The sequence below is a fragment of the Semicossyphus pulcher genome, unplaced genomic scaffold, assembly GCF_022749685.1.
Source record: "Semicossyphus pulcher isolate SPU_LCO1_2020_fin unplaced genomic scaffold, fSemPul1.0.p SCAF_17, whole genome shotgun sequence".
Taxonomy (NCBI): domain Eukaryota; kingdom Metazoa; phylum Chordata; class Actinopteri; order Labriformes; family Labridae; genus Semicossyphus; species Semicossyphus pulcher.
The window spans coordinates 21,369,362-21,395,374 of NW_027211681.1; the positions used below are offsets into that span (position 1 = coordinate 21,369,362).

At 39.5% G+C, this 26,013-nt stretch overlaps 1 protein-coding gene across 2 annotated transcripts; it reads right to left on the reverse strand.

The window, feature by feature from the left end:
• Positions 1–24: 24 nt before the first annotated feature.
• trip10b (thyroid hormone receptor interactor 10b) lies at positions 25–24,938 on the reverse strand. 2 transcript variants are annotated; one of them, XM_069665653.1, is made up of 15 exons: positions 24,656–24,938; positions 17,332–17,447; positions 17,178–17,231; positions 15,768–15,915; positions 15,597–15,659; positions 13,595–13,699; positions 13,201–13,329; positions 12,871–13,017; positions 10,660–10,821; positions 6,956–6,979; positions 5,298–5,407; positions 4,498–4,630; positions 4,351–4,418; positions 2,976–3,082; positions 25–2,885 (listed from the first exon to the last, which is right to left on the reverse strand). In XM_069665653.1, exons 1-15 carry the CDS (start codon positions 24,677–24,679, stop codon positions 2,740–2,742), a joined length of 1,536 nt encoding a protein of 511 aa, XP_069521754.1. In that variant the 5' UTR covers positions 24,680–24,938; the 3' UTR covers positions 25–2,739. The 2 variants fall into 2 exon arrangements, with proteins under 2 accessions (XP_069521754.1, XP_069521755.1); XM_069665654.1 differs by lacking the exon at positions 6,956–6,979.
• Positions 24,939–26,013: the final 1,075 nt, after the last annotated feature.

Consider the following 26,013-nt stretch of genomic DNA (forward strand, 5'->3'; position numbering starts at 1 on the left):
AGCATTTTTTTTTCTTTTCACTTTATGACTCAAACGATACAAGTAAATACATACAATAGCCTTTTAAAAATGGTTTATACAATAAAAACCCTTAAATGTTGTGAAATATCTGCCAGTGCAGGACAGATCGGTGGAGGAGGAGATGGCTAAACATAATATGGCTCAGAGAGAGTGAGAATTATAAATGTCCCTTCCTCTCAAACGTGTGTGTTGCTTATTGTTATTTCTCCTGGATGTTTGAGTTTCACTGTTTCTGCAGAAAGAGGAGAGTTTCTCTGTGCTTAAATGTGGGTGTACTAACCATTGTCTTTTTACACAAGTGTGATGTGTAATCTCAAAACCTCCAGCGCCCTTTAGTTTGACCTTTTGATATGAAAAATATTTCCATATTTATAGACTCTGGATTATTCAATAAAGCAAAAGGGGTGGATAAAGGATAACAGACAGAAGTTACTGTTTACAGAAATAGTATTTTTATGTCTTAAAATATGTCTGTAGTGGATCTTTAAATACTCATCAGATTTTAAAAGTGCTTAAACAATTGACAGAGGAGCTGAATCTCAAATATTTATTGTCATTAATTCATTTAAAATTTAGTTAAAAGGTCATAAAAAAGCAGGATAAAAAAAATAGGTGTATATGTATGAATGACATGGTTGATTCTCTTTCTTTTTACTTTGCATTAACTTTGATCCTTATCGCCAGTGCGCTTTTCCTTTTGCTCATCGCGTCTTAAATTCACAAAACATTACAAAGTTTCTGTGCAAATTTTGCTTCAGAGGACATATTAAAACAATACTCGCATGTCAGTGCTTGCATGCTGTAAGTATTCCTCCTGCTCATACAGGCAATTAAAGCTCCTAAAACACTTTAAATGTAAGTAATGGGGATTCAAATCCATGTATTCAAAATTTACCTGAAGCTTACTCAGATTAAAAGGGTGTCCCGGAGTCTTTTCAGTATAAAATTCCTCTTTGGGTTGTAGCCAAGCTGCATGTTCTGAAAAATGAAGCCAACAAGGAAGTGCCAAAAAACTGCAATTCCTTAAATGGCCACTTGAGGCTGCTCTATAAGCGAGTCAATCCCCATAGACCCCCATGTTAAAGTTTCCAAGTCAACAGCGGAAACACACATTTACAGCCTTGTACAATAAAAGGATTTGGTCCCTTAAGAAAATCTGTACAGGGGGTCAATGTTTATACAACCCACCTATTTAAACTATATTAATGCTTGTAGTTATTCATAATTACAGCTGTCTGCTAAGTGTCACCTAAAGCTGGGTAGACACTACAAGATAATCAAGCCGATTTTGGGCCCGATTCCCCCCTTCCGACAAAAGTAAGCAAAGTCCTGATTTTTGATGGTTCTAAGATGTGATGTGAAGTCTGTTAAGAGTGATTTTATTTCCACCGAGCTGCTCGGAAGAATGCCAGGGCCACTCTGATTTCAAATCGTAAGTATTAAACATTTGCAATATTTACGATCCGATATCCCGTTTTGTGAGGGGGACCCTGAGGAAAGCCGAGCACGCACTCTGTGGATTGTCAACGTGGAACCAAACGATAGCCGATTGGAAAGCAAGCTGACCGAAGGAGGAAGCACAACTTGCGCTGTAACATGTACAGACCATGTTCACGCCATCTCCACGACTTCATCCATAATTTTTTCTGTGAATTTTCAGTAAAAAGTAGTCAAAAAATCATCAGCGCCAATTATTCCTGCTCGGCGGCGGCCATCTTTGTTTACTCTAAAGTAGCGTTTGACCATGAGAGATTTTGAGTGTCAGGACTCTGGTTGTTGGTGAATGAATCTGTTAGTGTGTTCTGTGCTGCTTTGGTCATATTGTTGCTCTCCACACACTATAGGAACAAAACTGTTGAATCTATTATTTGTCATCATGTGTGGGGTCGCTCAAATTTTCAACATCTGTTACGATTTTAAAAATCTTGTAGTGTGGACCAGTCTGAAGCTAGTTCGAGTTAGCCACCTTCTTGTCTAAATATGGACGCTTCTGGTTCCAATATCAATACACAAAGTCTTTAAATATTATTTCAACTCAGAGACCGAGCTACAGAATTTACTTTCTTTGTGTAAAAACCTGTCTGATCGAACTTGAAGCCGTTTTTTGGCACTTCCTCGAGTTGTTCTGTCCTGTCTTGATCCTTGCTTGTGCTGTATTAACATTTTGTGCACTCCATATTTAGTAGTGGTTTTAATCCAGTTAAAAGCCATAAAATATCAAATAACTATGATAAAAAAAAGTCACATTATCCTGTCAGGAAGAAGGTTTTAGCAGAAGGTTGGTGTTACAAACTGAAAAAGTGCAGTGGGAAAGTCAAGTGAGCGGATATATCAACATAAAGAAACGCTTTTAGCCAAAATGAAGCTGAATATGTTACATGAGTCGTCACTTAACGCTGTGACGAAAAAGTTCAGGTATACATTCAAAAGTTTGGTTGTAAAAGAGCTGAAATCTATAAAGATCAGACAGGACCGACTATCTGCGTTTAGAGACAGACTCTGCGGCTGCAGCGGGCAGAAACAGGGAGTGTGGGATAATTGCAATCAGCTCTGATAACAAGCTTTATAATCACTCACTTTCATCTCACCATACACGTCACTGGCTGAGATAAAAGATGTAGAGAATGGCTCCAATTATCGTGGATGACTTTGTATTCACCTCTGGCTCTTAACTTTCCACCGCAAGCTCTCAGTGTGTATAGTGTGTGTATGTGTGTGTTACGGGCCAAGTTTGACATAGGATGAAGGTATATAGCCCTCATCTCCACCGGCTCTAAGGACTCTCATCCATCCATCTCCTTTATCCTCCTCCATTATACTCAACAGCTCTCCCTCCGTAATGGAAATTGTGCCCTCGCTGTTGCCTGCACACAAACAAACACACAAAAGACTCGTATAAAAGAGTAAAATGAGATATAGTTATGAAGGAGTTGACTGTGAATACTATAAAATACCTTCAAAGGTGTAAAGAGCCGTGCACTGGCCAATAGGAGTTTCTACGTCTTCAAACTCGTCTTCGAATTCTGTGTAGATGTTCTGAGTGGTTTCAGCTGCTACAACACTGGAAATACACATAAAGACATACAAATACACGTAAAAAATGTCTCATTTAATTTTCTTCATGTATTCGACCAGACACATACACATGTATTCACTTACTTCACAGAAGTTTGATAATAAGATTGATAGTTCTTTCATAACAGAACAGCAAAAATTAAGTTACATCCAGCAGCCAGTTAGCTTTGCTTAGCATAAAGACTTAAATGTGGGGGAAACAGCTAGCTTGACTCTGTCCAAAGGTAACCCAAAGCCGTCTCTTTTACAGGGTGTTTTCCGGGGTATTATGTGTCAGGGTATTTATTGGCCTGTGCAGTGACTTCCTGGAGTTTCCACTTGTTGTCTGCTAACATTGACAGTACCACATCCTGCACGTCTAGTGGGAGACTCCGCTAAGGCCGCTAATGCTAATTGTGACCCTACATTTGCTAGAACGATCACAAGATTTGTACGGGTTGTTTCTTTATTATACGTTGAGGTTGTTATTGTGAACGCTGGAACAAAGAGCAAGAAATCCTATGCATGGAGCAGTGTGAGGTGGCTGAACGGGGCTAAGCACAAGAAGTTAGCTTAGGTTACTCGAGTTAGAGTCCAGCATGAAACAAAGCTCAACATTTATCTATCATTTTAGCACAAATCATGATCCTCCATGTATTTTCGTGCCAAAAGTAACCATCAGTTTCACAATGTCTCTAACCTGTTATTTATCATTGTGAAACAGCTACAGTTTCGCAAGGTTCAGACACCAAAACTCTTGGTTAGGTTAAGGAAAAGATTATGTTTTTTTCTAAAATAATAAATACTGACACAAAATATAACGTCCTTGTGTCACACTTAACCTGAACAGCTGTCTCCTAGGTAGAAGACAAATATTTAAAATGCATGACTGACAAAGACAGCGTAAGATGTCAGTAAGATACCTTTTGCTAGCCTTGCTAGCTTGTCTGCCGTTACTGAGAAAGAATTAGCAAGATTTGCAAGCTAGCAGTACCGTCAGCTCTTTTACCCTTGTGGATCACATTGTATCGCAGCTCATTAAAGACCGTAGATTCTCCCAGCTTTCAGAACATTTTAAAGATTAAAGAGGCTGTTGAGCAGCTCTGGTTGTGTCTGTGTTTTTCTTTTGGTTGCTTTGTACAACAAACAGTGAGTAGGGGCTGACACATTACATGTACGGAAGAAACATGAGAGTGATTTGAGTCTTCTCATATAAAAGAAAGCGATTAGTGTACTCCCCAAAATGTCCAACTACTCCTTTAAAACATGTCTTACCTATGTTGAGTGTTATTATTGATAGTGTTGGAAGACTCCTCTCCTCCCACTGCTTCCGACAGCCACGTCTGTAATGAACCAGCGATAGGTGTTAAGACCTGCACAAATGTTGTAATCTTGTGTAACCTCGTGTGTATGTGTGATAACCTCATATTTGGCGAGCTCCCCCCTGAGGCGACCGATGTTCTGGGCTGTTTCTGTGATCTGAGGCTCCAGACTGGAGGGGTCTCCCATCTGTGGATTCTGTTCATATACACCCTTCATCTTCTCCAGAGCTTCGCTGAGGTCACACAGGGGAGAAAGGTGTTATTGTTGTATAAGTGGAAGCACTCATTAAGAAAGTTTCCTGGCAAGTTCTTCCACACTAAACTATAAAATCAATTTCTTGACAGACCCGGCTCTGTTCTCAGGAGTACTGTTGTTTTGAAACAGGAAAAGGGTCTTCCTCAAACTGCTGCCACAATATTAGAAGCACACTATTGTTCTCTAATTGAAACTAAGAGCCCAAGCCCAAAGCATTAAAACATTCCCAGACCACAAGAACACAAACAGAAGCATGTGGCTGACTTTGGCCACATAGTTTATCTATTGTTATATGTGTTTTATAATCAAAAAATGTATGCATCTGAAGCTTGTCCCAAACTCAACATCAGCTGCTGCTTATTTAGAAACGGTTCAGGTACTTTAAAGAACCTTTCGGTTCCTAAAAGACCACAAACGTACCTGGAAATAATGTATTTTTTGAAAATGTAGGGCTAATTAGGTCAAATGAGGGATACCAGCAAGTAAGGTTTCATCTAAACTGCTTTAAATAACTTCCATTAATCCAACAATGAATGCAGACTAATGCTCTGCTTCATTTGTTGTTATTTCATTATCACAAAATGCTATTAAGTCTGTGTTTTAAGGCCTTGGTGGTTCTTGTCATGATGTTTTCATGTCGTCACCTTTGGTCCATCGCCTTCTGTAGCTCTTTGGTGATGTCATCAATCTTTGCCTGCAGCCTCTTCTTCCTCTGCTCTGGAGGAAGGTGGGAGAAATCTTCTGCAGCAGGGGGCTACACGCACACAAACACACAACACAAAAACACAGTAATTGTCTTATGCATCCTGTTTTAGACAGCCTTATCAATGGTCACCAGCAGATGTCACTCCTCCCTGTTTCTGTGTTGTTCCCACAGCTAATAAGGCCATTAGACATTAAAAAAAACACATAAATATTTTGTGTCAAGGTAACAATTTTCAGAGTATGACAGTAGTTATGGGAAAACAAAGACATTACACAGAGGAGGAGGAACATGACAAACATCCCATGAGTATACCACTGAATTTTGCAGTGTTTTGGGCTGTTGCATACTATATAACAACCCATAGACATAAACAAGTAAGACTCTTTTCCCTGTGAGGCCACACAAATGCACATTTACACAGGTGCAAGAATTCTAGCAATTTAAATCACATATCTTAAAGATTTGATTGAATATCTTGGGTTTGATTAAAGGGTACATTGAGCACAAATGATTCTCCACGAAAGAGACAAATTAAATGTTTGTTTTAATAATCCAAAGTAACAGCAAACTATTTCTGAAAGGAAATGTTGCTGTTGATTTTGTAGATGCAACATTTTGATTTATTCTTCTCCATTGTCGTGGGCTGGAGGCTTAAGCCAAATCTATTTGCATGACTAGATACGACTGTTGTTGTTAAGTGAAATATATGTTAGACATTGTGTGCATTTGCAATATTAGAGTCTTGCTGTTTTGTTCTTGTTGTGGCATCACAGGAAGACTTGGCTCTCTGTAATTTTGTTTGGAGAGAAGGTTGATTATGTTACCTGCCCTTTCTCACGAGAGAAATGCTTTTGATTATGAAAATCTAAAAGTAACTTCAAACAGTTCAATAATCTTACTTGCACTGACAAATAGCGGGGACCACATGTGCTTTCAACACAGTAAACCTGACCACACCCATCTGTGGTTACAGCTCATGTGAAGCCAGGTTGCACCTGCATTTAAATGAGTAGCCTTACTTTAGTGAATTTGATGCGAACAGGAGACACACCCACTGTGGGGATGTAAACTTTAAGTGAAATTTATATGACACTGAGAAACTATAGATGTGGTTCAATGCCTTCTTTCCTTTTCAAAAACTCTTTATTGAGTGAAATGTACAAACCAGAAAGAACTTGGAAGCAGTAGTGACTGTCTAGTGTTAGCATGTTTCTGGCAAGCTAACTTGCTAGCTTGGCAGCGCACTAGTATCTATGCTACCATGGTCCTCTGTTCCCTAACTCAATATTCTCTTTATTTGACACATTAAGGAAACCCTAAGCCCTTAAATTTGCAGGCAAGACAACTGTTCACCAACTAACCCTGCAATATGAGAAGCCACGAGCACTTTCTCAAAAATGTGTAAGGATTAATTTCACTGTATCTCTTTTTGGTATGATCAAGCCGCTATACCCTTTCACCCACTGAGGTCAGTGCAGCATGGTCCTGTGTGAAGTTACTCCATCAATCATATTTCCCCCTTTAGAAGAAACCATCACCAGAGTACGTTCATACACCTCTTAATAATACCCTCTACGTAACGTTAGTAAGTGTTACCATGTATTTTTCAGCATGCGTATTCTAGACAGGAGATAGATGCACAACAAACACAACATGGTTATGAAACTTCTACAATACAAACATTCACTGTATTCACACGGCGGTTCCTTCTGAGCACACTCAGGATGGGAAGGTAAAATCGCTGTGTCCCAGTTTCCAATGGGTGTAAACATAGGGAATCTGACAAGTCCGTATCCTTTAACTGCTTTCTGATTAATCAGCAACTGAAGCGACAATGGTGTTAAAAAACCTGATGGAAATCAGACCATATTTCATGTTCAAACAACATACTCAAAAACCCATTAGCTACAGTTAATATTAGCATATAACCGCTGACATAATGCAAACTGGAACACGTTTTCTGTTATTAAATTTACATATTTATATATATCTTTCATATTATATCATGTTACACTATCAAGCAGTAATATTAGCTAAGAAGTGGTTGATTGTTAAAGTTCTTTAAGATTAGATTCAACCACTGAATTATTTCTATTTAATTTACACCTTTCCTATCATATCATGTAACAATATTTAACTGTAATGATAGCTAGGATGTAGAAAGCCAACGTTTGCTAACATAAACGTTCAACCACTGACATTAGGCGTATAAGAACACATGTCTGTAACGTAGTTTATGCCTTTTCTATCTTATTATGTAACACTATCAAACAGTAATGTTTCATTAAGTGGTAAATGCTTACGTTAGCCAACATTAGCATTCAAAGAAATTATGCTTACTGTAATATGTATTTCTGTTATTTAATTTATGCCTTTCCTATCATATCATATAACATTATCAAATGGTTATATTAGCTAGGACTTGGTTAAATGCTAATGTTAGCTAAGATTAGCATTCAACCACTGACTTAATGCTCACTGGATGAAGCATTTCTTTTATTTACTATGTAACGCAATGTAGTTAGGAACAGCTAACATTAGCATTTAACCACTTACATAATGCAAAATCATTCAAATGGTTAATGCGCGGACGTGGATGGATGCTAACGTTAGCTGTTGTCTAACAATAGCTATTGGGTTTTAAAATATGTTGTTTTACCTTGAAATATGGCCCCATGTCCCTACAGAAATTCACTATCAGTTATGTTTTCAGTTGGTTACCGAATGTGAAATGATAAAATGATAATAACTAGTTAGATTTCCAACATTTAAGCATCTTGTGCAGCAGTATAGCATATCAACAGAACTTCCCATTCTTCGTGTGACATAAGAGCAAAATGGCTGCCATGTGAATATGTTGAGTGGCATTATTTTGCACAAAAGCACAGGGACAAAGTACAAATATTCAGGTATAACAGCTGGGGAGACATTCAAGAACAGGACAGAAGGGTAGGACGTGGCTTGGACCCGTGCAGATGTCGTCACTCACCCGATGCTGTTTGTGTAATAACTTTAAGGTGGAAATCCTCGGTTTTACAGAGCGATTAAACTCTCTCAGACAGAGAGAGAGGGGGGAGTGCTGCAGCTTGGAGAGGGGGAGGGAGAGGGGGTGGTTGCCCGGTGGGAAAGGGGATGGGGGAGAGAAAGAAGGAGGGGAAAACTGAAGGGGGAAGGAAACAGGGAGCAGAGGAAGAGGAGCAAAGGAGGGAGAAAATTACACTGGTAGTGAGAAGGAAAGAAGAAAAAAGAGAGTCAACAGATGCACAGATTTCAGTAGTAAAGAGGACGAAGAGTTAAAGAGAGAGCAAAGGGTGTTAGGACAAGTCTGTGCAGCAGACTGGAATTAGTATAGGCCCCTAGGGCAACAGGGCGGTGGGGTAAGACATGCCTGGAATGTGTGTTGAGTTTTATGTGTGTGTGTTTGTTTTAAAGCATTGTTGTGACACCGTGTGAGTGTCTTTCTGCACTTCTTCAATGGTCAAAAAGAATAAGAGAAAAAGCAAGATATTCTGCCCTTTTAATGGTTTAGACTGATGACCTTTAAGTACTTTAACGGCGTCTCAAAATGTATGTCCAACAAGTTGTCAAACTGGCAATAGTTCAGGTTTATCCAGTCAGCTGTAACATGACACCATCCCTTTTTAGACATGTACAGAGAAAAGTTTGTGTAATTATATTATTTCAAATAAAGACATGTTGGTCATTAAAGGATATTAAAGGTTATTAAAGGTGACATATTTTTAAGACTACAAATCCGACTAATACAAAAACCAACAATTAACTGATCCTCTGCACAAAGGTTGCTTTAATTTATTCCCCTGAGCCATATAGACCTCTATTGTTGTCCAAAATCTATTAAGAACCCAATGATAAGCACTATTTTTTATGACATGCATCATATACATTGTCCTGGACTCGATCAATAAAATGAATACCTTACATGTAAAGTCTGTGATAATCCGCGGCTGAAAATAGTCCCCAACAGATGCATCATTTAGTCCCGTTTTTAACTTGTGCTTAAACCTACACTGACCGGTAATATTAGAAAATTAGTCTTTTTTAAAAATCAAACTACACATTTGTGTAAAGGAGATTATCTTTACTTTTTAGTCAAATTGTCAGGAAAGTATTGATAACCAGTGCAAGTCCAGCCTTACCCTTCAAGAATATATTTCTATAATTATCACAATTGAAGTGCTTCCAATTAATAATTATACCTACACCTATACATGGTAAAAAGGGTCAAATATACAGCAAAATTATGTGCATTCAAATAACAACCAAGCCTAAATGTTTTGGAATATTATTACCAAAAACAGGAACTACACTTCATGTATTTGACTGTTATCAGACTGATGGAAAAATGGCACTTAAATATGCCATTATGAATGAAACTTGTCACCCGAAGCCACAAAGTTGTATTGATCGTGGTGGCATTTAAATGTTTTGTTATAATATAAATAAAAGCCACCTGCAGATTACCTCTCAAAAAGGTTTATAAGGTACAACTCTGACCTTTTGACATTAGCTCCTCATCAGATAATACTCAGTGAGAGACTCACTGAGAGAACGTCCGCAAATAGACTTCAATTGATTTAACACAAGTCAATCTCAGGTCATGCCCTCTCTCCAGTTTCATCTACATGTACCGACCAATAGAATACATAGGAGTAATACGGTGCACTCAATTAAAACTAAGGAGGATGTAATGTTGAGACGACAAATAAACCTTTTCTTTTGTGTAGCATCTAAAAGGCGTACTGATTTAAACATGAAAATGTATGCACTTGCATCATGCAATTAAACTTAAACTGGAGCGAGTTCATGAATTATATGTAAATTATTTAAATCCAATTACTGAACTCACATTATTCAATTCTGTCTCTGGTTTTAGAGTGAATTTTAATCTTTAAAAAAAGTTTTTTAGGGTTTAATTTCATAATTAGAATGTGATTTTAAGGCTTTAAATTAAAACGGCCAGTTTAATCAGAACTTAATTATGTTTGCTCTCATTAATGTTCTAGTCTCATGCCCATTTATTTCAAAATAAGAAGCATGAAGTGATTTAAATAAGACTAACAAAAAGCAAGTTTAAACAAGTTAGATGTAATAGAAATAACAGGGTAATTTTAGCCTGAATTTTGCCGCATTAGGAACAGGACAGAGAGGATTTTCAGGTTGTCAGAAGCAGGTGAAGCGGGCGAGAGGGAGAGGCTGTGAATATCTCCTCCTTGAGACGCTGCCCTTGTTATGCAAACTCAAAGAGAAGCAACTCTAAAGTAAGCAGAGTGAATATTCACCTTGTGCTTCTTGCTGAAAGGCCAGAGCTTGGCACGCACTTTCGGAGGGTTGAGACTCGAGTCAGAGGTTGCAGGTTTGATTCCTTGACTGTAGTCTTCAAAATCCACATCTGCAGGTCGCTCAAAGCCAGACTTGTGCTGCTCTATGAACAGCATCGAGTCCTGCAGGGAGACAAACAGACGCTCACATCAGAGAGAGTAAGGGCTGGCTTTGTGTATGTGGTCTCAGAGCTACCAACAGGTTTTCAATCGAGTCCGCCTGGTACTGGATTTTTTAAGGCTGCTAAAAGTATGTTAGGTTATATCTATGTTTTATATAAACGCATATTTACTAAAGACTGTGACCACGGTATACTGAAGGTCACATGAAATGTTGAAGCTAACTTAATTGTGAAAAACATTCAAGCACAAATACTGCAATGTTCTCATGTTATGCTCTTCAACAGAAATGATGTCACTGCCACTTTAATTAGACTTTTGTAGTGAAATGAGGAGATATCGTACAGGTCACTCCTCATCTGAACTTCATCAATTAACGGCTCCTCGTGCTTGTCTACGTGAGCGACAGAAATAAAAATAGAAACAGGGCGTCCGGGTCAAAAAGGCCTGGCGCTGCGTCGCCTAGCGCTGCGTCGCCTAGCGCTGCGTCGCCTAGCAGCCAGTTAGAACACTCTAGTAGATGAGAGTAACCCATCCAGGTACTTTGCCCAAAAGTTGTGGCCCCGCCCTCTTTTGGGTGAAAGCAGTCCCTCTAAAATGAATGGCGGTAAATAGGAATCCTGGGGTTTTTGACGATTTAATAACTTAAAATAAGAATAGCGTACAGTTTTAACACTATTAAGTGCCCAAATCCAATAACCAGTCAGCAAACAGATGTATCGTGACTTTTCTGATCAACGATCGGCGCCTTGACATTAAAATAATCAGAGTTATAGGTGAACATGAGTGTCCTCTCATGACTGCCTTCATCATAAATGATGAACGTCCCCATGTTGTGAACGGAGGTGTCATAAACTGGCATCACAAAGACTACTGTGTGTATTTAAGCCGTGTTACCTGAGTTAGATCGTCACTGTTATAAAGTATTTATTTGTCGCGATGCGTAGTGTAGTAATGTAGGCTGCAATGTTGTGGTTAATATAGCCGCACTTACAGGATTAAAATTATAATATTATTGAGTATTTCCTTACATAAGTTTGGTGTAACTAGTCGTGTAACTACATCCAAGTTTTTTTTCATTAAGTTTTCGTAAGAAGCTTTGGTGAAGTGCTCACTTACACAACGATTTTCACCACATTTTACATGAGATGCAACATAAAATTTAATTTTGTTTCCGAATGTGTGAAAAATCTGGAGACTGCAGCTCCTGCAGTTGTAAATACAACGATCGCTGGTTTAGGCATACCAGTTTTTTCCAGAACCAGTAGGGAACACAACACCGGGTCCCACAGTATACCACTTTCAAGCAGCCTGAAGCCACAGAGTTCTTCTTTGACCCTCCTTTGCCCTTTGTGAAAGTCGTTTTTCCCCCCATTTGAGACACAAAATCTGATGTAGGAGCTTCAAGCTGGTGCTGCAAGTGATTTCTAATCTACGGCCAGTACTGTAACAGCGCTTGTTTTCCCCCAAAAGGGGGCGTGGTCATTCTGGCGAACGGGAAGCGACGTGTGGTTTGCTCTCATCTACAGGAAACAATGGAATCAAGCTGATTTCGTCGCTGATGCTCTCTTGCATCGCCATGCTGTATGGAGGTGTATTGGTCTGAGCAAGAAAACCACTATTTAACATGTGTACGTACTGTAGAGGAAGAAAGTCAGTGGTGTTTTAAATGTAGTTTTTATTATTAGCTCTGCCACAGTCTGTCACCAGATTTGTTTTGCAAGCGCTAGCTAAGAACCCAAATTGTTTCAGGCACCAATATGTATGCGTTCATTTCAATGTTCAGTTCTATCTCCAAATTTCTGAGCATTGGTTGCTGTCAAAAAAAAAATCTTCACTACATCCACATAAGGGAAATTATTAGCAATTACAAACAGAAAGTATGTGGTCTAAAAGCGGGACTATCTAAATTACTTTGATTAATTGGATCCCAATGTGTCTCTGTAGTTATTTCGCCCCAAACCAAGTGTGAAAGAGGTCTTAGATACATCACTGGACAGATAATTCACAGTCCTCATGTCTTAAACATTTTAACACATTTCAAAAATGTACCTGTTTTTCATTTATTTTGACCCCTGCTGCAGAGATTCCCTCTAAACACTTAGAGATGATGGGCAGCACCTTCTTCTCAATGTCTGAAAACTGGCTGTAACCCTCCGCCAGCCGCCGAATCCTCCGCTCGTCCATGTCCTGCATTTTCTGTTCGGCACACAAACAACTACTTCCTTAAATTTTTGTAATTTGCATTGTCTGTGATTAAACGTTGTACTTATGAATGGTTATGAAAACACTGGAGAATGATTACATTTTGAAAGATAATACAAGGGAGTGTTTGGTTCTGTATTATGCCCAGTTTTGAATATGTGTGTGTTTTTGTCTCACATTGAAGATCTGTGGTATCTCTGTGTAGTAGAAGAAGTTTTGTTCCTTGTTGTATTTCTGGAGCTGAGCCGCGTAGTCATTCCTGCACTCCTCCGCCGTGTGTGTGCGGGCGTGGGCATGCTGCTTGGCCTTCAGAGGTAAAAGAAAGGTGGAAGGACGAAAGAGAAAAGGGCGGGGAGGATCGAAAGGATGCAGGAAGAGGGCGAAATGAAGAGATGCAAAACAAAATTCAAAACAGGATTAATGTGGGAACAGATGCAGGGAGGGACGGGAGACACGGGGAGGGAGACAGACAAGGACAGTTCAAGGATTTTTTTTCAAAAAAAATATATTAAAAACGGTGAACGAGTTCAGTGCTGCTGCACACGTGTGTGTAAAATGTGTGTGTGTTTACCTTCTCCACATCGAGTCTGGTGGCATTGAGGTCGCTCTCTGTTTTCTCTGCTTGTTGCGTGGCTTTGTCAGCCTCTCCCCACTCCTTTGCAAAGCGCTTTTTAGTCTGCAGACATGGACACAAACACACGCACACACAATTTAATATACATGAATAATGAATGGAGCTTCAGTCGTGTCAAAAATGCAGAAGTCAGGGTATTCGGTCCCACTGGACATACTACAAATGCAAGGGGACCTTTCGCCAAATAATGTAAATGATGATACCATGTGTTAAAGGGTTAGTTATTACAAATTATAGTCAGATATATTTACTCTCTTTCTTCTGGTGGTCACGCTTGGAGATAGATTTACTTTGATTAGGCCTGCCACCCCCGGATAAGTGAAGATTACAGTATTATTTCTTAAACTGTTTAAAAAAGGGTTTATATGTCGTATTTAATGACTTCATTAGTATCCATAACACAATCCATTTTGTATATATTATTAAGACTTGAGGGATTGCAGTAGTGAAGGAAGTATTTAGATTAGAATTCAAAATACTTAATAAGCAGTAAACTCTGGAAAATGTGCGTTAATAATTTAAAAAGGACTCAATGCAAAATAAATATCCTCTGTGAATTGTATATATTATTATTAAAGCAGGCTTTTGCTGTTTTTGTGAGTGGATCTAATTTTGGAGTGTTTTGTGTGAGACTGCAACTAATGATTACTCTCATTATACGATGAAAATAGGGACCACATTTCTAATATACATCAGCTTGTGCTTCCAGTGGTCACAAACGTCACCGTTTGCGCTACTTTCACAGAGAACAAAAAGATGTTGCTTTTCAATTATTTTTACAGCATTTTTTTTGATACAATAAATAAACATCTATTCACTTCAATTTAATATGAAGGAGGCAGAAATCTCAGAGTCACATAAATCAATCCACCGCCTACAGACTGCGGCTCGGCTTTTGACTCGGTCAAACAAATGTGCTCACATGACCCCAATTCTAAAATCCCTACACTGGTTGCCTGTTGATTTTAGGATTGATTTTAAGATTCTTTGTATCACATTTAAGGTCAGACACAGGCCAGCCCCTCTCTATATTTTATTAGCTTTCCCCCCCTATGAGCCAGAACGCAGTGTGAGATCCTCTGGTAGGGCTTTGCTGGCCTTTCCAGAGTCTAGGCTGAAAACAAAAGGTGACAGGGTCAGGGCTTTTGCTGTCAGAGGTCCCAGACTTTGGAACAACCTGCCAGAGGAGTTCATTTCTGCCTTTAATACAATAAATAAACGTCTATTCACTTCAATTTAATATGAAGGAGGCATCACTCGAGACACACCTTTACAAAAAAGCTTTTACTCTGTGATTTTATTTTACTTTAGTCATTGATTTTATTTTTGTCTGTCTGCTTTTATTGTGTGTTGACAAGCGCTTTGCTAATTGTATTGAGAAGCGCTTTCTAAAACTAAGGATATGAAGCAAAAACTGTAACATTTTATTTTACAGATCTGCAAATTACTAAAAGTGATCTGAGAGTTTCTTGGAAAGATTTATGCAAGTTGGTACTAACTACAGGTAAAGTATAAAGTGTTGATTATTAACACTTGCTTATCTTAGGGGCTTGTAGTCTGTGCATACCAGGCTGCTGAACATGCAACAAATGTGCAATTACAGGCATACAGTTTAACATATATGAAGAGTAGATGTTGAAAACAATAACTGTACGATGAATAAATATTTACTTGGGTTTTGTTTCAATGAAATTAATGTGTCAAAAGAAGCTTTTTAACCCAACTAAACAACAGCTTAACAACTTCGGCTGTATTTCTCCCAAAAATTAGAGCTGAAATAAACAATTCTTTCCAAATAAACTATTAGGAACTTATATAAAATGACAGATCTGCATAATAAAGCTTTACAACGTGAACCTGTTGCATGACAAGATATCACAAGAGGCAAGAAGTCAGATTGTAAGAAGACATCTGTAAGCAGCAGAAACAGGTGACTCACACTCTCTAGCTGTTTAAAGCTGCCCTCTAAGTTCTGCTGGGCCTTCTTGGCATCAGACAGGTGCTGGGGAAGAAAGAAGTTTATGATGATAACCCAGTTTATTTATCAATCTGCAAACATCCCCGTTCCTCCTTTCCCTCACTTCCTCCCTTATATGTTCCTCCTTCTTACGGTTTTGCGTTCCTGTTTAAGATCCTGAAGGTACTTGGTAAGTTCGACACAGATTCCTGTGATCATGTTTTCAGCGATGAGCTCCCGTTGGCCGGCGTAATCGTTCAGCTCGTTCAGGATCTCCTGTAATGATGCGTGATTGCTGAATCTGCAGCAGGGAGGACGGACAGTTAGGAAAATCATCACAGCTGGAGAAAGAAAAATTTGACTGACTGTGCACTACACTACGCCTAAAACTGAAAGTGTCTAAACAGCGCTTAGCAACCATAACTAAGCACAACATGCGTGTCAAGTCTTGTTTATCTCCTCATGTGAGATAATGCACATTGTGATGTAATAAGTTCTGTAGTTTGTATCTCAAGAGTTTAGAGGATGGTTTCCTGTTTGTCTCTTTCTGAAACCAAAAACACACAATAAGAGGAAGGAATGCATTAAACAGTGTGCTCATAAGCTGCAAACACTAGCATGTCTGTCACACTAGCTTACTACCGGTAGCCTACGTGCAGTAGTAGCATCATTTTGAAGTTAAATACGGTTGTATTTTTAGTAGAGTTACAGGTTTCTTCATAAAAATACATTTTAAAGGCCTGTTTTTTTTGGATCCACATAGTTTTGTGGATTAAAGTGTACGTTTATCTACTTAAGCTGTAAATTTAGCATGTGTGGCTAACTAGCTAACATACTACAGTAGTAACCTAGCTTAATTTCTAAGTTAACTACATTATTTGGTGAAGTTAAAGGTTTCTTTAGAAAATGCCCTTCAAGAGTTGCAACATCTACCCTTTAAGATGTTACTATATCAAGGATGAAAGTAATAGTCCTGCTATTTCTGGGGAATGGGGAAGTTTAAACCCCAGAAACGCAGGCTAAACTTCTGTGTTTCGTTTCACTCATCAGTTGTTCCTGAAATTATTTTTTAAGATTAAAAATAAAGACATTAAAGCATAATCAGCACAAATAGAATCTACTTTTAGTCACATTACTGTATGATGACACTAATAGTGCTCCTTTAAGCCTTTTTCCATGTCTTCATAATGACTTGTTTTGTTTGTTTTACTTGGGACTTGTCGCTCTAGCCTTTTAGCATTATGTAACCATCGTGTCAATATTTAAGACCCTTTTAGAGGACTTTCATTTTAAAAAGAGTCAGCATAAAACATTAAAGAGTCCACCCTTAAATAGTCGGTCCTCAAAGCACTCACACACACAGTTTCAATGTCTACATTACCTCATGCTAGCTAGCTACATAGGATAAGACATGGTAGCTACACTTGCCTTTTAGGTAACGAAATCCACGATAGTCAGCTAGAAATGAAAAGCTTGCTTTTGTTTCCTTCTATTTAAAATAAAAGACCTATTCTTCCAAAATTAAATGTTACTTTTAAGAAGGAAATCTTCCTTTACACTCACTTGCAGTCTTGTTCTTCTTTGCTTCCTCGTTTGGCATACTTCTTTGTTAGATTCCTGTTAGACAGCGACAAAGAAACAGACACACACATACATAAATGCATGAACACAATTGATCCAAAATCATGTCAATATAAACAAACATTCAGAAACTCACCTGAGTTGCTTGGCGTAGCTCTGCTCTATCTCCGTCCGTTCCTTCACAAACTTTATGTATCGCTCCACCAGGTCGAGGCCTGACTGGGTGTGCTTGTCGATGTGGTCGTACTGGTCCTAAGAGAGGATCAGCAGAGAGGAAGACATGTTTGCATTCTGTACATGTACATGCACACAAACAATGGAGACATCTAATGAGGAACACCTTGAGCTTTACTCTAACACACTGACACGGCGCAGTCTTTCTGATGATTACAGATTTTTCATTGTTTTGGCCTCGGTACTCCAACACTCTGGATTTGCGGTTACATCAGTGCCATTGTTATACACGTAGCAAATTCAAGACAATACAAACACTGACACTAAAGATACACACAATGAAACTGAGTGAGTTTAAGGTCAAAGATTATCATGTGCTTTATCTGCTGAAAACAGGAGTGAAAGCAAAACAAACTCAGGAAACATCGAAACAAGAGAAGAAGAAGTGAAGCTGGCTGCAGCGGACTGACGGAGTATCACAAGGGAAGTGTTTATTGTCACCAGCGGATTAGAGAGTTCACGTTAGAGCTGAACAGTACTGTTGCTGAGGTGATGAGGTGATTAGCTGATTGGCTTTTGTGAAACTTAAGTAATTATTGATACAGACTGTTCTTTCAATAAAGTCATAAAAGGCCAAAACAAACAGGATTTTGTATAAAATGGGCTACAATTCATTAGTTTTTCATAAAATACTTGTACTATCTTTTGTTTTTGTGAAAGGTCATCCTCATTATTTACTCCTTGTAATCTGAAGGCTACTGAGTGTATTGAAAATCAACATGCACTGATGTCTCTGCCTCAAATTCTCCTCCAATAGAGTTTCTAATAATAAGAGATTAACAGAGAATAAGAGGCTTTAATAAACTGCTGTGATAAATAAAACACCTGCGCACCTGCACTGAGATATTCCTCTAGGGCTGGTGCAGCTATCATTATCAATGTTTTCATAATCTACTTATTAGATGATACTCTGACTTGCCCAACTTTCAGTTCACAATCACAGAGGAACAGAAGAACACCCTCACACTGCACTACCTGGCTCTTTACTGCTCTTGGCTTTACACCTAATGACAGCGAGCAGCACACATGCGTCGGACTCATCACGTTTGGATGCCAATGTTGGCTCGCAAAGCCAGGTGTAACACAACATTGGCATCAAAACAAAACTGGTCCAACTAGGGCTGCGAAATATGAGCATTCACAATAAACACATCGAAAAAGTCTGAGTTAATCAGAATTAATAGGAAAAATTATTTCATGCAAACAAGCCCTGCTTTCTCACCCAGCATGTGAAAATGTTACCTAAAGGACGGAGCCCTGGCCATCATTTTGACGTGTTCAGATGCCACCCAAGCTAGCTATCAGCCACCCTCAGATTAAGATGTGTCAATTTAGTTTACGCCAACTTGTCCATCCATTCAGGTGTGAATGGGAGCGTGAATGGTTGTCTGATTCTATGTGATTGACTGGCGATCAGTCCAGGGTGTACCTCGCCTCTCGCCCAATGACAGCTGGGATAGTCTCCTGCGCCCCTGCGACTCTGAACAGAATAAGCGGTATAGATAATGGATGGAGGGACATGTTGCAAACACAGGTATTGTGTGAAACAGTGGTTCTCAACTGGTCTCGCCTCAGGACCCACAACCACATCCTTGATGACACATCACAACCCAAATCTTTGATTTTTTCAACCACTCAAATATATTTAATGAAAAATGGTGCAGTTTGGACCTGGGACAAAAACATCACAGTATGTCAGCATCACAAAACACAGCAGTATAAAGGTCAAGCAAAATTGTGGCAGTGTATTACAGGGAAATGTTTCTTCTACTTCTAAATGCTATAATATTACAATTTCATTTAGCAGACGCTTTTGTCCAAAGTGATGTACATCTGAGAGTTAAGGATCAATGCATTCATACCCGGTGGCTTTGTCACCAGGAGCAATTTGGGGTTCAGTGTCTTGCCCAAGGACACTATGACATGTGACTGTGGCAGTCAGGGATCGAACCGCCAACCTTCCACTTGAGAGACAACAACTCTACCACTGAGCCACAGCCGCCCCAAATGCTAACAACGTGCAACAAAAAATGCCGCTACTGTAGGGCTCATCAGGTTTCAAGAATGTAACTGTAGCTGGGATTATGCAATCAGTGGATACATGGAGTGTGACTAAACTACACCACTACTGCAGGTCATAGGAAACCCATGTCCTTCAAAATAAAAGCACAGCATCGACATCGCCACAACTGTTTTTTTTCCAAGCAGACATCCGCGACCCTCTGAAAGCAGCTTTGCAACCCACATTTGGGTCCCGACCCACTAGTTGAGAACCACAGGTGTAAAACATGCAGAACAGCAGATAGACGAAGAAAGTAAGAGTTAAAAGTAATATGCACTCTTTAGTATTTGTTTATTTATTGCACTTTCGGCGTAGGTGCAACATGTTTTTGCTTTATGTGATTGCGATAATTATAATGCGTAAACTGCCACCACGCAGTGCAAGAACATTTTCTTTAAAAGATGAATTCTCTCCTTTAGAGACGTGCAGTAAAAACAAAACAAACCCATCAAAGTTTCCCACAAGCCAAAGTTACTCCATTTTTAAAATTGTTTTTGACATTTTTTTGATCTAAAAAACTGCTGAAACAATGAATCCATTATTAAAACAGCAGCCAATTGATTTTTCCGTCGATCGACTAAGCACTTTTTCACCTCTAATTGGATTACACTGTATTTGCATCACATTTCATCAGGCTGTGGGTCTGCCATTAATGGAAACTGGAAGCTTAGAATAACTCTCCACACACACATATTTCACACACTAAAATTACAAAGGTGTAATGGAGAATAAAGCAAACTCTCCTTTCAACATTCCTCTCTTGCGCTTCATACACGTCCCTTCAACGACACACACACACAGACTGAAACCTGCTGAACAGGTAACACTCATCCTCTCTCACTGCTTTGAATCTACACCGTGTCATGAAAGACAGTGAAGACGAATGTGACAACAAAATACACCAGAATCAGGGCACAAAGCAACAGGGCGGCTCTGCTGTTGTGTCTCTTGTGAAATACAAAGACAGACTCCACCTTTTACTAGTTCTTATGTGCGTGCGTGTGTGTGTGTGTGCGTGTGAGAGAGAGAGTGTGTGTGTGTGGAGGCCTTTCAGAGCCAGAGGCACAGATACGAAGTCCTCAGAGGAGTGTGGAAGCTAAATGGAGATCATACAGTAACATAGTTAGAAATGTCCTGGATATGAGCGAGCTGGGAGAGAAGGAACAGGATCAGAAAACACCAGGGGAAAACGGAGAGAAAGAGACATTTTGCTGTGAAAAACTTTCAACAGGAAGGCGAGCGATTGTGCAAATCAGATTGACGAGAAGCAAACTGCCTACGATGAAACGATTAAACAGTTTGAGGACGAATCTGTGAGATGTATTCCTGCATGTTTTCACCACTTTAGCCTCTACGCCCCATTACTGCTCCTGCGTGTTTGTGGGAGAGGAGGAAATACTGATAGTGAGACAGAGAGGGTTCAGGAATGAGATAATCATTAGCTCAGTGTGAACCTCCGCCCTGTGACTGACGGTCCCAGGGGCCTCTCTGAAGCCTGGAACCAGTCGGACTAGTCCCGCCTCCTCACTGTGACGCAGCAGCAGCAGCAGTTTCCTGATCCAGGCTGATCTGAGGTCAGATTCTGGCGCACCTCAGTCATAATGAAAGCTACAAAACAGCAGGACAGAGAGGAACAGAGTCTCTGTAAATCCATCTCTAAGTCTGTCTTAAGTTCTTACTGACTACGAGATACTTTAAAGTAATTTAGCCCCATTGAAACTTAAATATCTGACAGTTTAAACACTGACCCTTCAATGATGTTTTACAGGTTAATTCCAATATATAAGCTCTTTGTATAATGTATTTGTTGTCAGTGCAAACTAATTGACCCTATTCTGACTTATAAAGTTGTTTGATGGATTGATTGTTTGAATATTCCGGATAATAACGACTTTGATAAAGTGTAATTGGTTGATTCGAATCATTAGCCCTTTATACTTTGCGATTCCGCCACAGCGCCGCAACGAAGCTCCGCCATTATGCCGCATTTGCCATTTCACATTGAACCAAGCCACGCCGGCGTTACTGAAGCAAAACAAACGTGAGGTGTTATCAAAGAGTGCGTTCTTCACACACACATGACACTGTTCCGCCCTGCCAGCTGCACCGCTTACCCTGACGCTGTTTTGCCTCTGTTACTTCCTCCGATGCCGACGCAGAGGCGGAACAACGTCACCCCACCGCTCTGCCTCTGTGCGACTTACAAGACGAGGCGTAACAGAGGCGCGATAATCCCGCCTTGAACTGGCATGTGTATAAGGGGCTGTCCCTGTTTTTGTTTCAAGCAACCAACTATGCAACCAGGAAGTCACTGTAGCATCAAAGCCTTAAGCATGGTTTAAAGCTGTCAGTCCTTTATAAGTGCAGGTATGATGTTGTTTTATTGATATGTATAATGACAGATGTGTGTGTCTCAGAGTCTCTGGACATCACAAAGCTTCCAGAGAAACTTAATATGTCAGGAGTAATGTGGGTGTAATCTGTAGATATATTTTGCGCCTGCGCCACTACAGACTTTAGGAAGACAGAAGAGTGAGTATTAAGAGTGAAAAAGTCCTCGTTGGGGACTTTTGTTACTCTCAAAAGACTTGACCGAGGCTCCTGAGTTTAAGCGTCATGTTCCGTTCAAAGTTAGTTTTCGAGAAGATCAAAGTTTTGGCTGAAATAATTTGTCAGTGTTTAGCCTTTTGCTTCTCTGTGGGCTGCTGGGGTGTCATTTAGACACATTATACACCATTAAAATGAAACACGATGTAAAAGAGGTCGAGGTCACTTCACCAAAAAATAAGATTAAAGGTTAATATCATATCGCTGCTTCGGTGGTGTCAAGTTGGGACAAACTGATGTAGCATATCGTGTATATTACTGTTGGGATGAACTGTATTGAATTGCATGTTTCACTTTTCAAACTACTTTTTAATTACTTCAAACTATCTTTTATATTTGTTTGCATTGTATTCAGGTGACATACGTTCTCATTAGCCCTTTTTACACTGCCAGTTCAAGGCGGGATTATTACGCCTCTGTTACGTTCCGTCTTCTATGTAGAACGCACAGAGGCAGAACGGTCGGGCGAAGTCGTTCCGCCTCTGAGCCGGCATCGGAGATAGTAACAGAGGCGTAACAGGATCGAAGCGGCGTCTGTGTAAACAGCAGAGCCGGCAGGGCAGAACAGCGCCGTGTGTGTGTATTTGAAGCACGCGCGGTTTGCTTACACCTCGCGCACGTTATGCTTCGTCAGCGTAGCGTGGTCCAATGCAAAATGTGCTTTGTTACGGCGCTGAGGCGGAACCGCAGTGTAAAAAAGGCTAACGTGAGCATGTAGTGAGGAGGGTCGGCTGACACTTAGTTATTCTTATTACAAAAAGATGTGCAGGTTATTTTTTTCATTCTTAAAGAAGTACAGTATTTGATCACTAAAATGTTAGAATATGTATTTCTTATAGCAAAGGTGACGGCTTCAAATTGTTTGTTTTGTCTGCAGCCCAAAGATATTCAGTTTACGATCGATTAAGACTAAAAAGAGCAGCACATCAAAGCTGGAACTACAGCTCAGTGTGACATTTATACTTTAAATATGACTTATAGATTGATTGATAATCAAAACAGCTGCTATTATAAAAGGGAAATGATGAATTTGTTAGTAAATCAACAGATAATGAAGCAACTGTTTTGATAACAGATAAGCATAAGTACCTAAAGTTCACTGCTTCCAGCTTATCGAGCTGCTTGTCTTTTGCAAGATGTGATAAAGTAAATTTATTCAGACTTTGTGGTTGTGTTCAGACAAAACAAGCAATACTAAGACATCTCTTAGAAAAAATTTGTTCCTTAATCGATATTTATCACTTGGCTAATAGTTAATAAAATGAATGAAAATACTTGTTAGTTACAGGACTAACTTCTGATTTAAACTCTGACTAACCAATTAATCGACCTAAAGTTTCAACTCGCGCTGCAATTTGTTTTGGTTTTTCCTAATAAAGTCTGATTAATCCACCGTTCATCAAACACACAACAAACAACTTTAACTCTTTAACAGTCAAACAGCCTGACAGCCTCACACAGCCTGTGTGTAACAGGAATAATCTCAGAGGTTGTACTTAGACTACGACCACAATCACAGCAGGATTTAGGAAAATAAGTCGTGTTTGCTTTTCTGTTAAAACAACTATTAAAGATATTTCAGTCTGCAGACTTTGACTGAACCAAAACACTGACGGTAAAAGAACTCGCAGGTTATTCCACATATTTGGTTGGTTTCAAGATGACATAATCGGTCTCTTAGTGATAAGTCGATCATCAGTAACTATACAGCTAAAGAAAACAGTTTTACGATGGCAAACTTGGTCTCCCGTATAACTTTGATTTTGTGAAGTTACAGATGTTTTCTGTGAGGCTTACATTTTGTGTAGAGTGTTTTGATAACTGAACGTTTACTTTTGAAAATAGTCTTAAATTCTCTTGTTTCGGCTTCTCAAATGTGAGGATTTCCTGCCTTTCTGTGTCGTATGAGGTAGTAAACAGGATGTCTTTGGCTTTTGGACTGCTGGGTGGACAAAACAAGGAATCTGAAGGCAAATTCTTACTTACTTACTTTTGAGGAAGCTAATCAAAACAATAATTAATGTTTCTTGCACTTTTAATGCTCCCTGACCCCACATAAGGGCTCTGTTGGTGGTGTGAGTGATGAAGAGGAGTCTGACCTGACGATGGTCACAGCTGAGAGACACTGACCAGCCACAAATGAGCTTTCAACATGAAAGACAACTCTGCCAGACACTTCAGCACTTCCTGAGTGTTGACACAGAGAAAGACCTCAGGTCCCAGCATGCAAGAAGGTGTAAAGATAGAGTAAAAAGTGGAGTACACCTTTAGTCCACAGTGTAAAGATAAGGTGGCCAGATAGGGTCATAAAGCTCCCCTCTCTCCTCCCTGCTCATGATAAGGTATGCAGCAGCAGGAGTTGCGAAATCCTCCTCAGGCTGCAGCTTTTACAGACACACTCCTGCTGTTGTCTCAGGATTACTTAACCCGGGCCTAGCGTGGAAAAACAGGAGCCCAGTGTACAAACTGTGCCGAGGATAACAATGGCAGGACGAACTACTGTAAAGGGATGTTGGAGGTGTTTCTTTTCCTCGTCTGTGTCAGCTGTCAAACTTACCCACAGATCTGTTCCCCAGTCCATGTCTGCGAAAGTTCAGCTGGAGAAATCCTCCTGTCTGATGCTTTAAAGCAAAGAAACAAACAAAAACCAGGTGGTGGTGGGATGAAAAAGGATAGAAAAACGACTCTCAGTCTTTACAAAGATTCCACAAAACTTTGAGTCTCGAAAGCGGAGATGGCGGAGGAAATGTTTGGAGGAAGTCTACGCCTTCTCCTTGGCACGGAGGCGGCTGTCCTGTTTCTTCCAACCAGCGAGAGCGAAAAAAATATGTTCAGGCGCTTTTTCCTGAAACAAGTTTGGGTCCCACAGAGAGAGAGAGACACGGGGAGAGAGAGAGAGAGAGAGAGAGAGAAGGGGGAGGGAGGATCGCGGTGGGAAAACCTACCAGCAGCGTCTCTGTTTGTTTTATCTTAAAGCTGCAGCTGGAGGTTATTTTCATCATAGACGCTCCTGAAACCCGGAAGCTTTAAATAAACACATATACTGTCTTCGAGGAAAACACTAATACACTTCACTTATAAGATTACACCTGGGGAAATTAACTCTAATAAATTATATAAAGCTTATCAGCGCCCATGGGCTGAAATAATCGACAGGGACTCATTTAGGCGCTTATAACTGCTATTAACTGCCAGCCTTCATTCATGAATCCTAACTTTAATCTAACATAAGCACATTTACTCAAGCGCTGTTCAAACTGGTACAATTTTACTCCACATTAAACAAATTGGATTACAAAAAAAAAACTCATTTTGGAAGTCTCTGCAATGACACATTGAACAAAACTACGGAAACCAAGAGTGGCCATACTTTCAATTCCTTTTTTTGGCTGCCATGACCACAAGTAAATGATTTGGTTATCTGCATATAACAAAACTACTTTTTATTGTTTTATTGAGTCAATATGTCTCTTTAGATCCTGAAAAGAAAAGGACAATTCACCCACGTTAATTACGTTAGTTTCAACACAAAACATATTTATGGAGAGCTAAAAAAACAAACCAAAAAAAACTGTCTGATTCAGCTGATTCACCTGATTTAATCTTGCAAAAGCACTGCCCTGACTTCCAATAAAGATGCATAACTAAACAGTAATTGAACTTCAGACTTACTTATTTCTTTTATGTGATATTTTCAGCTTGAACCAGTTACTACAGTTTTCAAGACTTCGTCAGTGGATGCTGGCATGACACGGTTTTTCTCTAATAAACATAAGTAGTACCAGGAAATGATCCTTTGTTGTCTCGTGATAACAGGCTGATTATTTTTCTTCAGAAGCTAAATAATTAACTTGTGATCTCTAAATAGGTGCATGAAAATATGTATTGCAAGCACAGCCATTCTGGGCTTCCGTA